General features: G+C 41.2%; 1 protein-coding gene across 2 annotated transcripts; it reads right to left on the bottom strand.

Moving 5' to 3' along the window:
- Positions 1–11,619: 11,619 nt before the first annotated feature.
- On the bottom strand, positions 11,620–14,697 carry TPBG (trophoblast glycoprotein). Of its 2 annotated transcripts, none has more exons than XM_075597943.1 (2): positions 14,243–14,697; positions 11,620–13,604 (listed from the first exon to the last, which is right to left on the bottom strand). In XM_075597943.1, the coding sequence occupies exon 2, from the start codon at positions 13,309–13,311 to the stop codon at positions 12,085–12,087; it is 1,227 nt and encodes a 408-aa protein (XP_075454058.1). In that variant the 5' UTR covers positions 13,312–13,604; positions 14,243–14,697; the 3' UTR covers positions 11,620–12,084. The 2 variants fall into 2 exon arrangements, with proteins under 2 accessions (XP_075454058.1, XP_075454059.1); XM_075597944.1 differs by lacking the exon at positions 14,243–14,697 and adding an exon at positions 13,749–13,866.
- Positions 14,698–15,315: the final 618 nt, after the last annotated feature.

The following is a 15,315-nucleotide window of genomic DNA, read 5'->3' on the forward strand; positions in this document are numbered from 1 at the left end:
AACAAAGGGCTATCCGGCAACCATTTGCGCAAACCCAGACTCTGTGGAGCCTGGACAGTGGGTGAGCTCAATATGCTACGAGGCAGAGGTGCCAGGTTGGCGCATGTCCATTAGCAGACTGAGAAAAGGTGCCCACCCGGCTTTACAATACCGGCAAATCAGTGATTGGCTAGCAGGAGAATTCCCACGCTCTGATAGACTGAGAGGTTTGTGAATGGGACACTGAAACCCATTAGAAACCTTGCAGCCTATCAGGAGCGTAGATTCCAAGCACCAAACCATCAGCGGCAAATTCAAAGATGCCCTGTACTGAATAGACACGAGCCGGCTTCAAAGATTTTGACTCAAGACTTTTCTAAGTCCCGCTTTTTGAGAACGTAGCGGTCGCGGCAGGCATTTCATGCCGAAATCAGTTCCAGGGCTTTTGTGAGTACAATAGGTCATTGGAAAGGCCTCTTACAGAGGTCATTTTTGTGAATTTCATTTAAAAGAAGATTTTATTCATTTACACACTTACTGGGAACGGGGCTAACTGTGTAAACTGTGTTACACTGTTTGTATGTCTTTTCCTGAAATAAATTACAATTTATTTTACCTCCTTGCATTGCTCAATCATATGATCCCGGTATAAAAAGGTGTTGATAAACCTAGTCTCCTGTGACTGACTGGGTACTTCTGGTGATACACACACACACACACACACACACACACACACACACACACACACACACGACCCCCAGATAGTCACAGACAGCGGAACCTTGTTCCAGCAAGGTTTTACACTGCGGGGGGATAGGGAACCGGTTCACTGCTAGTCAGCGGCCAAGGAGCTCCTAGTCGGATCTCTGCCACCCCACTAGCGGTTGCCTCCTCTCTGGCTTACTTCACCTCTGCCTCCACTGGTATTCGACCTTTGCCCCCTCTCCACCGGTCGCCCGACTTGGCTGAACGCTGCAGCACTGAGCTCTGCAGTGCCAGTAACACTCGTCCCAGCCGTTGGCTCACTCGCGCTCGTCGGGCCGCGGGTCTTTGTGGGTCTGGCAGCCATCTTAGGCTCTCTATGTAGAGGGAGTCGAGGGCCGCGTTGACGTCTCACGGGTGCCGACACGCAAAGGGAAAAAAGTCATGGCAGCGCGCCAACGCGCGTCTACCCAATGAGGTAGGGGGAATTTTTTTTTTCCGATCAGGGGAAATGTTTTTTTTTGGAGCAGGGGAATTGTAAGACTCCAGCAGCCAAAATCCTATCACCTGTTGCGACCGGGCGATTTGTCGACCACTGTATATGTGTATATATAATGTGTCAGTTATAAAATAATCTTCTTACTACATGCCAGTAGCAAGTCCATTACTCTATAACAGAATGGGCAAAACACTGACAACGTATTTATATAGTTGTTGCATTTTTCTACATTTAGACTGTTTGCCCAGAAAGCGTTTATTCCCTTTACAAGTTGGTCCTTGTTGGCAGGTTTGATGACTTTCCTCAGGTGATGTTTTATTTCATGCTACACCAGTTCTATGGGATTCAAATCAGTGATCTGCAACATCAGGGACAAAAAAAGTGATGTAAGAGCAAAGATCAATACAGTAGAAATTAACAACAGTTACAATGCAGCACTTACTCTGCGGAGTTTTCACCCAGTTAATTCCATGTGCCAGAATATGGGGCACAGAGGCGGTATGTTTTGGGTCATTGTCCTGGAAGAAATGATGACCAGATGGGAACTGAGCCTGAATATGGTCAGCTACGAAGTCGATAATCTCTTCTTGAAAAAATTATTTATCCAAGATTCCTGTACAGAAAAAGGGACATAATGTCAGACAGTACATTCTTACCAAATTTTATTTAATTACCTTACCAAAACAGATAAACTGAGACTTACCGTCAAATATTATTATGGACCCTGGTCCAAATCTTGAGATAGCACCCCACACATCGACCTCGAGTGGGTGCTTGGGACGAGAATTCAGGGCTAGACGATTTTTTTTGTAGAAGGCAAAAGTGGCAAATCATTCTGGGGCCACTGACGTCTCATCCAAAAATATTACACTGTAAAAAGTTTCCCCACTATCGATCCAAGCTTGCTCTTGCTCTACTCTCTAAATCTTGTTGGGCTCCCTTATAATTGGATACACTCTGTAATTACAAGATAGAATAGTAAAGGTACTGTAAAATCGCACATGTGCATACTGAACAACCACACTATTGCCTTATACCATATAACAGCATAAAACTTTACTTGACACATCTGTACTTCCAGCCCAATTCGTTTATCATTCTCTTGAGGCAGGCCTCAGACATTGTCAGGTTATGATCCTGCTGCAGAACTTCTTTAACTGCTGCAGCACAACGTTCATTATTTACATTGCTGATCTCATCCACAAGCCTCTTTGCCTCCCTACAATTGTACCAAAATGTGAACGATTACAAGTGTGCATACGTATTTGTCACACGACTGCATTAAAATATGAAAATGGATAAAAAAGTTATTTTTTCTAAATAACTGTCCATAAAATTAGTACAAGAAAGGATGGAGAAGGGGGTGAGGGAGAAAGGAGGGAACAGAAACAATAATTATCATTCAATTATATACAGTTATACTGTGTAAACAGTGCAGTACTTACTCTGTTCTGACCAGGCGAATCCTCTTTATACATTTAATCTTTCCATGGGCATGACAGCAGACACAGTTATGAGACACGTCGATTCCCGAGCTACTTAACCAAGCTAGGATATGCATTATTTGGTGCCCTTTAATGTACATCTCCCATATTCTCATGCTGAGATCCTCTGAAATAACTGTTCTGGGCATTGCTACTTTAGAAAAGAAATTAAATGAAGCACAGTTACTGTATGCACAGTATTTATCATCTACTGTACCGGTAATGTTTGCACCCTCTTTTTACACCTGTACCATCAAGTCGGGATACTGTGCATAAAAAGTGACCCAAATTGCATGGCCTCCACACGCTGATCTCTATCTGAAACAACTGCAGTCTGTCCAGATACTGCATTTGGCTTCATCTTCTGCCATGGATCATCCCCGATTCTACAGACACAACAAGCAGCTTACTGCTGCAGTCCCAGGCATGAGAAATAGAAAAGCAGCAGCTGACTGCGTGCCAAAGGCAAAGGTTCCCAGAAAGCTAAAGGTGCCTAAAGAAAAGGCACCAAAAGCTCCCAAGGCAAACAATCTTGGACCGGGCTATGAGGAAGCAAACTGGAAAAGTCATCACTAAGGTTGTAGGGGTTCCAGGCGAACCTTGTTCTACACAAGATGAACAAGAAGTCCCCAGCCCCAACAATGCACAGCCAAATGGCCTTCTGACAACAGAAGCCAAACAAGACATCCACTTCCACACTGATGCACAGCCAGATGTCCCCCATACAACAGAAGACAAACAAGACGTCCCATGCCACACCAATGCACAACCAGATGCCCAGCCTCTTAGAAAGAGAACAGGATTACACCCTGACACCTTTTGTCAGTGCGTGCTCTGTAGGTATCATACTGGAAGCTCTAAGTGTCTACGAAAGACCTTGCCACACAACAATACAGAGAAAGAATGGAGGCTAAGCTGGATCAACTTTTGGAGAGAATGGAAAGGATGGAGAGGGGGCATGGGCGGTTGCATAGATGTCCGACACAGGAGTAGGAGGGCGACCAGGAGGAACGGCATCCACCACCTGCATCCTCTCCATCACCGGAATTGGCCTGCATGCCATCAAGACAACGCACACCACTGGTGGAAAGCATCCTGCCAGACACTCTACATTCACCCACTCACAGAAGCACACCTCTTCCACCACCACCCCCGGCACTCAGAGGTGTACAGGTGCAAATGAAAAGCTCCCCAGACCATCTATTCCCACCCAGAGAAATAAGCACACCTGCTGCACCACCACACGCAGCACCCAGGAGAGTACAGCTTCAAATGCAACTCGATCCAGGCACACCTCCCACAGAGCATACGGGAGAAATACTTTTCCAGAAGCTGGAAAAAAGTTACCATACTAGCCCTTCTCATTATGAAACACCATGTCAGTTATGAGCTGTACCTTGAATGGTTTAAGGTGGTTAATTATGATGGCAATAGGGGCAAGATAGTGCTTCCTTTGAATTTGCGCAAAACTATAATTGACGAAATCCAACATTATTTCCTTCTGACCCTGGTTCTTTCCCGAGCCGTGAAAGACAACATAAATGCCTTTTAAAAGGCATAAAAAGGTGTCATCCCTGGAACACCCACGGTCAGGGGGACGAACACTTGTTTAATTTCAAAGTAAAAAAATAATAAAGCACGGGGAATGTTTTCCATATAATAAATATTTATATTTTCTAAAGTGCACAGTTTTCATTTTTTTAAGATGTTTTTATGCTTTACCAGTAAATTACATACACTTACAGTAGTACTGTACATGAAGTACTACTGTCACTTACACCGAGCACTCACACTCAGCCTAGCCGTTGCCATCATGCAACATACAGTACCCATACAGTGCAGCTACCGTCACTCAGACTCAGCCTAGCCGTTGTGTACACACAGTTTTTCCTAAAGCAAGAGGGGAGGGGTGACACAATAACTCGTAATCACGACTTGAGTTTCTGGCTGGTTGCATATACAGCAGGGCCCCGCTCATACAGCAGGTTCTGTTCCAGGCCGCCGCCGTAAAGCGGAAATCGCCATAAAGCGGGGCCCGACTGTACTGTATTGTACCTTTGAAAACAGAGATGCAGAGCTGTAAACCGACTGTTTCACTGACAAATGGCATCTGACAAGGAGTTGCGCAAGCGCTAAAACTGTTGCTTAGTGATAGCCGGATACTCAGCTGCTGAGCGCGTCATGCTGAAAATTGCCGGGAAAATGGAACAAGCGCCGAACGAATATGGGTATACATTGAGAAACACTGTATGAGTGGAACGCCGTGAAGCAGAGCGCTGTAAAGCGGGGCCCTACTGTACCACCAAATTAGAATTTCTGCCCGTCTTCAGGTTCAACAGAGACAGATAAAACCAGTAAGCTCCTTTTATACCCCCAAAGTAGCCACAAATATATATATATATATATATATATATATATATATATATATATATGACAACACAAAAATTAAGTAGCGCTAAAGAGGATGTGAAATAACCCTAATAAATGATAAATTATAATAACATATTTAAAATATTAAAATAAATTAAAATTACCACAATTTAACCTAATAATATCTACAAACCATAACGTGATAGTGAGAAAAAAAAAAGGAAAAATCCAAAATGAATGTTCCACTCAACCAAAAACTCCAGAGAGAAATATAGTCCCAATAGAAGATCCAGGGAGCGTCTTTGCAGCTTTAAGGGGAGTGGTATAGCCAACCACTTTTGGAATCTATGAACAAAAAACAAACAAAAGCGCAAGCTCCATAGCACGTAATTGAGTAAAAAATAAGGTACATTTATTTAAAAAATCAGCAACCCATAAGAATGTGCACTTTCAGGATTTTAAACAGAACCATTCGTGGGAGAGAAATCTCTATTGTGGTCATCTGCGGTGGTAGGGTGAGTCCCAGGTTTGCAGAGTGGATGTAAACAGCCCAGGTTCAAAATGAACTCCTATCTCAAATTGGCAGCAAGATAAAAAGGCATCCAATGGAGACCTGACGAAGTCGCCACAGTGTGACGAAACGCATAGAGCTGTGACGTCATCGCGTTCGTGTTGGTGTATTTGGAGTCCCTGACTTCCCTGCGCTCCGGCTGGCGGTAATTTTAAGTGCTAGCAACCATTGTATGAGAGGGAGCAAAGGACGTGCAGGCATTGGATGCCTTTTTATCTTGCTGCCAATTTGGGATAGGAGTTCATGGTGAACCTGGGCTGTTTACATCCACTCTGCAAACCTGGGACTCACCCTACCACCGCAGATGTGACCAGAACTATGCAGCTAATCATAACAGCTTTATTATAAAGTTTTCTTCCTGTTATTATACAGGTTATTAAGAATTTGATTAGTGTAAGGACCTGCACAGATTTGGTCTGCCTTGATGTTTGGTGTGCAGGCTTAAGATACTTTGGCCAAAGAATCAAACTAAATGACCATATAGTTTTAGTTTAGATATACACATTATATATATATATATATATATACCAGGCAAGCTGGTGATACGAAAGGACCACATCTGTATACCTAAATTAACACTCTGAAAAGAACATGAAGGGAAGAATAAAATTGACCATAATTGTTTGGGTGTAATTCCTGCTACATGACATTCAAAATGGTTGTTGATTACAATACAGTATTTAGGCAGGAGTTTATGAAGGAGTCTGTGGTTGATGGAAATGCCGCCACCAACTCGCACTATTGATACAATTTTCACTCTGGCTATTTGTAAACCTGCTTGAAAGTAGCAACTTTGTATACAGTAGTGCTTATGGAATAAAAAAACAGCATCCGTACAATATGATCTTCAGTCACACAAGTGTTCATCTGATCAACAGCCCATTTATTGCCACTTGGAGACAGTGATTTATTAATTAAAACTGCAATAGTGCCAAGCAGGGCACTAATCACATGCAATTGACTTAAATGGGATTTCCCCCCCATTAGTGTTTTGATTGACACTACTGCATGTTAATGATTAGCCCCCTGTATTGTGTGCTGCTGTACATACCCCCCAAGGCCCCGTTCACACTGCGCACTTCACGACGTGCGTGCGCTCACGCGTTCGTCACCGACCCCTGGCGGCCAATGGTAGTGTTCAGTCTTGAAACTACCATTGGCTGCAAAGTGCGGCGTCTACTCTGCTGCAGTCACGGGAGTCTTTTCAATCTCCGGCTGTAGCAGCGTGACGTCAGTTTCAGCAGCCAATCAATGCATTGGCTGCTGAAATTGACCAGACTCGGCAGCTCCCTGTTCCAGCCACACACACACACACACTTATGTTTCTGTGATTTTACAATGCCCGTGACACAGCCCCCCCCCCCCCCGCTCTCCGCTCCCCACATGTCGCCCTGTGTCGGATCATTCCGTCTGGTGGGGATGATCACACAGCGCCCAACAGACGGACTGGCGCACACAGCATCGCAAAGTGCACTGTGTGAACTGGGCCTTAGTGTCACACTGCACTTGTAGACAAGAAATGGAAGGAACTGTAGCTATATCAGTCAGTCCCTTATTTCATGTGGGGGGAAAAAATACATGGAAAAAACTAGTTTTACATCATATTGGACCAAATATGGTTTATACTGTAGTATACAATTGTTAAAATCTCATAGGCCTACCCAAAGTACCTTGTGAACAGTCAAAAGATTTTAATTGCAAAACTATTGTTAGTCTTGTTATAAAATAAAAATAAAAGTACCATGCTCTCTATTTTATCCACATGGTTGTTCTTAATATTACACTTTTTGATTAGATGCTCTGTGAGACTTGTATGTAGGTTTGTATATTTTGATTGATATAGCACCATTTATGTACATAGCGCTTCACAGCAGTAATACACGTGACATAATAATATAACACATAATGGGAATAAGCGCTTCAGACATGACAGTAACAGGAAGGGGGATCCCTGCCCGAAGAGCTTACAATCTAAGTGGTAATTAGAGAGAATTTACAGAGATAGTAGGAGGGTGTTAGGAGGGTCAGTGCGTCCGAGTTGTATAGAATCACCCAGCGTAGCTACCCATACGCTTCGTTGAAGAGGTGTGTTTTTAGAGAGGTCTTAAAAGAGGGGGAGAGAGGGTGCCAGACGGATATTGAGGGGAAGGACATTCAAGATGTGTAGGTCAGTGAGAAAGATTTTAGGCAGGAGAGAGCTTAAGAGAAAAGGGGTAGACAGAAGACATCCTCGAGCAGAACGCAAGAGTCGGGCATGTGCATAGTGAGAAATTAGGGCTGAGATGTAAGGAGAAGCAGAAGAATGTATAGCCTTAAAAGTGAGGAGAATTTTGTAAGGAATACAGGATTTGATAGGAAAAACAAAACACAAGGAAGCCAGAAGAGGGATTTTAGCAGGAGAGACCCAGAGACAGATTTAGGAGAACGTTGAGCAATTCTAGCAGCAGCGTTAAGGACAGATTGTAGGGGAGACAGGCGAGAGGCTTCTTTGCGACTGAATATATGTTGGTGTGCACATTTTGTTTCTTGTATCTAATGACCCAGTGGTCCCTTGCAGGAAGTTTTCTACAGCATTGAAGCACCCATTTACAAACTTAACAACTGGAGAACGCTTATTTTCAGCTACATTTCAGGCATTGTGTATTGTAAAGTACTAGAGAATATACCTGGCAGAGTAGAGGCGTTATTTCTGCAGGATTTGAACATCTTAATTCTCAAGACTGACAGCTGCTGCATACTGAAGACAATTTGAATATTTCAGTGCTGATGTTGTCTCATTACATATTATAAATAGAACGCATTCCAAAATCTTTTAACACTTCGGATTTAAAAAAAAAAAAAAGCAGTTTACAATATAACTCTTAATACAGAGTAATGGTACTATCTTTAATGCAGAAATTGCCTACATTGGGGGTTTTTTGGGAAGGGGGGTGAAAAAAGGGAAGGAGTTTCAACTAAAAGCTGAGTACTCAAAATACAAGCAAGGGCAGTGAAATATATGTACGTGGGTTTAACAAAAAGGTATTCATCAAGAATGACTACATTCGTAGATGTAGTACTCTAAAGATATGGCAAAGAATAGCGATAAAAATAAGCAACAGAAATGATCAAACCTTTGCATTTATTTCTCAAATTGCAATTTTTTCAAACAAGTGTCGGAAGACTATATTCACAAACATTTTCCACGGTTTCTTTAAAGAAATGTTGCAAATACCAAGTTGTCTATATTGGCACCAAATGTCACCAGGATAAAAAATAAAAAGTTTAGAAAAAAAATGGACACAATTACAAATTACTTGATATTTGCTCAAATACAAAAAGGTGCGCAATTATACATACAGTTCATACCCGTGGTTATGGGAGGTAATTACAAGAGTGGAGTATTTAATCAAATAGCATCTGGCACAAACATAGTTTAAAAAAAAAAAAAAAAAAGTGTTGAAACAATATATAAATGGAACATAAAAATAAATAAGTTTTTCTTTTTTTGAACAACATTAAAATACATTTTAAAAGAAAGATAAAAATGTTAACAGAATATCTGCAATTGCAGGATTAATGGTAAATATTAACCAGTTACAGGTCTGTACGAGTCACGATCTGCTTTAATGCTGCATTGTTAATGAGATTACAAGATGATAAATAACCCAAATGATTTCAGTTATTTTGCCAAAGTTTAGGGCGAGTGTTAAACCCACATTGTAACTCAGGGGATGAATTTGCCAGTCAAAAGTAACCTTTACAAAAACAAGAGTCGCTTTCTTACATTTCTTAATCCATTTAATAACTGAAGTACCTTCAATACATACAGATTAAAATGGTCGGTCTCTTCTTTCCAAAAGGACACTACTTCCATAGTAGAGGTCGTTCTACATGTCATTGAGATACACGGTTACTTGTAAAAAATGTTTTCGCCGTAAGACATTAAAAATTAGACAACGTGGAAAATTTCATGTAAAACAGATATGGGATCCAAAATGAACTTCTTATATATCGTATACTTGACATTATGAATAGCAGATTATTAATTAAATGGGGAAGTGAAAGGCAAGTTTTCAGAGCCCCTTCACATCAGAGCAGATAGCACATACTGTATTGCAGGCCCCTCTGTGAGAGCAGTGGTTTAAGAAATGGTATACTGCTCCAGAATTTCATAACATTTCATAACATGTCAGCATTCATTCCACATTAAACCTTGTTTAAACTAGGTTTAAAGTCACCCTGTTTCATAGGTATGTAACTAAATGCAATTTAAACAATATTGTCTATCAGCAAATGTAAAGTTACATAGTTAAATATTTTAGTGCATGCATTATACAAGTAAGCATTTCAATACCAGTGTTTGCACAATTTACTTCATAGTCTTGTATTAAAAAAAGAAAAAAAGGAGAGAAGAAAATCATAGAACACAATTCCACTTACAAAATAATACCTGTTTGTATAGGGCAGATGTTTTAGATTTTGTTCTGTAACAGAGTTTTACTCCACGCATCATGAAATATAATAAACTGCAATGTTCAAATAAGAACCAACTAAGGTGCCCCAAGCTTTAAAGTTCCATATAATCTCTGCTAGAATACAAAAGTGGTCCATTAGCCAAATAAAATTTTAAAAAATTCAGTCAATGGTATTTTCAAGATTCGTATGAAAAAGCCATTCAGTTACAAATATTCCTGGGACTTGATACAGAACTAGTTCAATTAAAAAAACAAAAACAAAAAAAAACCACTTAAAATGTGAAAAAGTGTGATGATGTAAAGGCAATAGTGTCCAAACTTTGCTTGCTTATTGACACTTCACAGACAACAAATACAGACAGTTCAGATATGAATCCACTGAAATGATGATCAACCCCACGCATATAAAAAAAATAAAAAAATAAACCACATGCATTTACTGTGTAAACACCAGCATAGTTTGAGTGGAGTAAAAACAAGGATTTCATTTCCCATGCAAATTGCAGGATTTAAAACGTGGCAGCTTTAACAATGAGATGTAGCTACTAAAAACATTGTGTTGCATTAAAACTAAAAGAAAAAGGTTATTTTTACGGATATCAAAGATATATAACTAGTAAGGGCTAACAAGCCCAAGCAATACTCATTTAAATTATGAATCTCCAATGAAAAAGTGCTTTTCTTCAATAGTTTAGGAAAGGTTCAACAGTAGAAAATACCCAATGCAGATCCTGTTAGTTAATATGGACTTATAAATGTATTAAATAGACACTTTTTTTTACATTGAATAGTTTTGTATAAGTTACCAATCTTTCTCCTTACCTGCATTAACATACAGATAAATGTATTGGTCTTAAACACTTAGGAATTCATTGGCAAACACTTTTTGGGACACCGGAACATAATATCACATTTTATTTCAGAAGAAGTTATATTTAGTTTCTGTTTAATGTTATTCATTGTATAGCATGTAGTATATGTAGTCATGTAATGTGCTTTCAGTAATCTCTATTTGTAAATACTATTCAATTAGGCACTAAACAAAATGAGAACTATCAAGCCCCTGGATACATACTGTTTCTACTATACACTTCCCCAATATAAGACACGGACGTGCAAATTGCAGTGCATATTAATAATAATAATAATAATATAAAATATAATGCAATCTGTATATGCCCTCATTTGCTTTGCTATATATTGCTAAATATACAAAAGTATTTTTAATGTACAAAAAACAGACTTTTTGGCAGGAAACTTCAACACAACAGAAATTATTTTAACATAACCTTTATTGAGTTTGAGCCATTAAAAGTTATGTGCAGTTAATTTAAAGTCAGCTATGGTTTTTTTTCTTCTTATAAACTGCATTTTTTTTTCTACAAAAACAGTGCAAAAACATTCTTGTGTAAGTTTTCCATTCAGTTTCAAAATGAATAAAATGCGTGTACATGACAAGTATTGTATGACCTCCCATACTGTACATGCAAAGATTTGCAATTATGGTGGCAGTCTTACAACGTAACAGTTTGCTTTTCAAAGCCATTAAAAACAAACAAAAAAAGAAGGTATTTATGAAGAAAAAAAAAATTACATTTGTTTTTTTTTTTCCAAAAAAGGTTTTGAGGCAGTTGTCGTTGAATGGTATCCGAGTTGGCAAGTGGGTTGTACTGATCAGGAAACTTTATACATATATTATAAAAAATAAATTGTGGCTGCATCAATTTCATCTTTTGAAATCTCTCTCAGGAGCAAGACCACAGCTAAAGACAGCAAAAAAAAGTCAAGGCTCTTAAATACAGATATTCAGCATGCGAGATTCACAAAGTAAATTAGAATGCAGCAATAAACTTCACAGTCAAATTGAGGCATTCAAAAGCCCTGCATGGAGTCATTGTTTTCAATTGTTTTTCTTTTCCAGCAGGGAGTAAAACAGAGCAAGCAGAGGGGTTAGATGCATCTATATATACACATTAGATTCATGCATAGTTAAAAGTGTTGCCTTTGTTTGAGGTGAAGTCTTTATACGTCTGAATTTGTGCTCAGGCTTGTTAACCTGGGGTCTGCGTTGATTTCATATCTGTAGTGGTAGCCCTCCAGGTGATCCCTGCATGCATCTCTGATATTGTAAATCCACTTTTTAATCCCTTTCCTGTTCAGATACAACACAAGAAGAAAGATCACCCCTATGAGGGCTAGCACTATGCCCAGGAAAACGTAAGATGTTTGCAAGCTGGTGTTGTCAACTATATCTGGGCATTCAAGCTCTACCATTTGAAGCACAACAAGCGGCGTGTCCCTCATCTTCTCAGGGTAGGAACACAGCAGGCTGGATGCCCCTTCCACCATTGTAGTCTCCTTGAGCCAGATGGCAAAATCTTCAATCTGGCAGTCACAGACCCAGCTGTTGTCATTGAGGTTGATTAACAGGCCTGGCTGGTTAGGAAGATCAAAGAGTGTGGCATTTCTCAGGCGCTTCAGAGAGTTGTGACTGAGATTCAGGGTTTCAAGCTGGGTGAGGTTTGTGAAGATCCCAGCTTGCAAGCCTATCAGGGAGTTGTTGCTCAGGTCAAGGTATTTGAGGCTCGGCAGGGAGCTGAACATGTTCATGGGTAAGTACATCAGGTTGTTTCCAACCAGCTCTAGCTTGCGGAGGCTGCTAAGTGCCCCGCTCTGCAGGGCTCTTCCCAGTGTCTGGATTAAGGATTCATTGTAAAGAGAGTTACTGAGGTTCAGCTCTACCAGGGGGCTGCTGTCATCCTTATGCCCTTGAAAAGTTAAGTTGCTCATCCTCTCCATTGCATTGTTGCTGAGATCTAGCTGTCTGAGATTGGGAAGGTGGCTGAACACATTATTTCCCAGTTCTTGGAGGCGGTTGCCACTGAGACTGAGGGTGGCAAGCTCAGCTAGGGGCTGCGGCTGGCTGAAGGCTCCTTCGTGCAGACTGCTGATGTGGTTACCTGTGATAAAGAGGTTCCGCACATAGGGGGGCAGGTCTCTGGGCAACTCACTTAGGTTCTTGTTGACACATTTCACAGTCCGGGCTGCCTCGGAGCACTCACAGGTAGTGGGGCAGGGTGACTGCTGCTCAGACTGGGACCAAGCACAGCCCAAAACATGTACCAGAACCAGCACAGACACAGGCTTCAATAGAGCTCCTCTCCTACTTCGACCCTCACCAACCAGGTCAGACCTCTTCCTGCCACTCCTCCAGAGTCCCAAGAGACATAGTAGATCAGAGGCAGTCATCTCCCCTGGCTTTGTTACTACAACTCACGCCCAGGATGCCCCTTTGTGGGGCTTTATTTTTGTCACCTACTTCTTTTCTGCTTCAACTTCCAAGTGCAAACTTGGCTGCAACAAACAGAACAGATGGAACAGAGAAAGTTTCCTCTGTATAGATGTAATCCCTCTGTGATGGGGCAGCTTCAAAGGAAGATGATGCAGTCTGACTTGCTGAGATGCAGATCACTCTGGATGTTTTGCAAGAGTGGCTCTGTCCCCCTCCACTGCCTTAGAAGTTACTTTTCCCACAGCGAGACCTGTAATCAGAAACAGAAATAAATGGGGAGTAGTAAAAGAAAAACAAAGTGATCGCAAACATACATTTTCTTTATGTCAAGCAAACCTAAGCCCACGTTTCCCGTCCGGCCCTCCCCCACATGTGGGTTCAGGAAAACAGTTACCATTTCTCTCTGCCTTTTCCTTCACTGCCTTTTGTCATCGGGTTAATTCAGGATTCAGGTTACATTATCTACGCCTTTGATCATCTTCCAAGGAGTATTATTCCCCCCCACCCCTAGCCTTCACTTTGCAAGTACTTTGCCTCCTAACCCAGAGTCTCACAAAAGCAGATGGGAGCAAGGCAACGGGGCGTTTTCCTATTTCAAAAACGCAACAAGGACCAAAACAGACCTCGTGATGAACAATGTAGAAGAATAAAGAAAGTGAATAAAACAAGGTCCTGCCCTGTGATATTAGGGGTCTTGGGAAGCAGATGGAGTGGGAAACTCAGAGCACCAACTCTTGCAATAAATGAAAGCAAGCTCTAACTTGTTACAGACTCTTACCCTTCTCTGCTTTGCCACTAGAACAGCAAGGAGACGCTCAGAGGATGAGAAACAACTCAACCCCCTCCACGACTCGTTACCGTTTCCTACCCCCAGAGTAAAGAGTTTACCTTCAGGTTGGAAGAGCTGGTGTCCATTTCTTCTTGAGCTGTACACAGTAGGTTTCCGCAAATGGCAGATGATTTTTTTCACACCTTCAATCTCTTCGTGCAGAAGCAGCGAGTCCAGCGCGCACTGAACCAGCAGCAGCACACCCACAGCACGCTCACACCACTCTCTCACTCCTCTCTCCTGCTCACACCACTCCCTCTCACTCCTCTCTCCTGCACACGCCACCCTCTCACTCCTCTCTCCTGCACACAGCACGATCTCACTCCTCTCTCCTGCTGGTCCACCCTCTAAGGGAAAAACCACTGCATTAACAAACAAGAGGGGCACGGGAAACTGGGCACTTATTATTTTACTCCAAAGACAGCATAACGAGTTGAGTTATATTGTGTGTGCCAATGCTTTTAAACAGTGCATTCCTACGGGCACATGCCATGCTCTGTCCTGCTAGCCTCAGAGTGTGGGCTCAGTGAATTGTGTGTGAACTCCCCTTCCTTGGTGTCAGCCCGTGTGCCTCTCCCCTCCCCTTCTCACAAGCTCTGTTTTATCCAGGCTCGTGTTTCATGGTGTGGCTGAGGTTAATATGCAAAGCTGAGAGTAAAGACCTCTCTCCACACTGTAGGAAGGAAGAGCGGAAACATTCTCCGTCTCTCAGATTTGTCAATGCAAATATGTGCAGGGTAGCACCAGATACCAAATATTGTCTCACATGTTACAGCCGCAACACTTTTTATTTTTTTTTATTTAAGCTTTTTATATATAAGTATATATTTAGAATTAAAATGTAGGGCTTTAAATTGGCACCCTATCAGTTCTGGAGGAAAGTAGGTTTATCAGAATAGTAATGTTGCTGCTGCAGTTACAGTACTTTTTATGAATCCGATGTTATGAAAGATGCAAAATAACCAGAAGTGTTTCTCTTCATTTTCAATATATTTAGAAATAGAAATAATTCTGTAAAAGGAAGCAGCTTTTGTCATTTTCTTACATAACCTTTATGATTTGTAGTCATATAAATATGACTTCAAATGTAGTAGCTGCTTTGTTAGGACAGATCATTTTTGGTCATCTTTAT

The sequence above is a fragment of the Ascaphus truei genome, chromosome 4 (assembly GCF_040206685.1).
Source record: "Ascaphus truei isolate aAscTru1 chromosome 4, aAscTru1.hap1, whole genome shotgun sequence".
Lineage (NCBI taxonomy): Eukaryota > Metazoa > Chordata > Amphibia > Anura > Ascaphidae > Ascaphus > Ascaphus truei.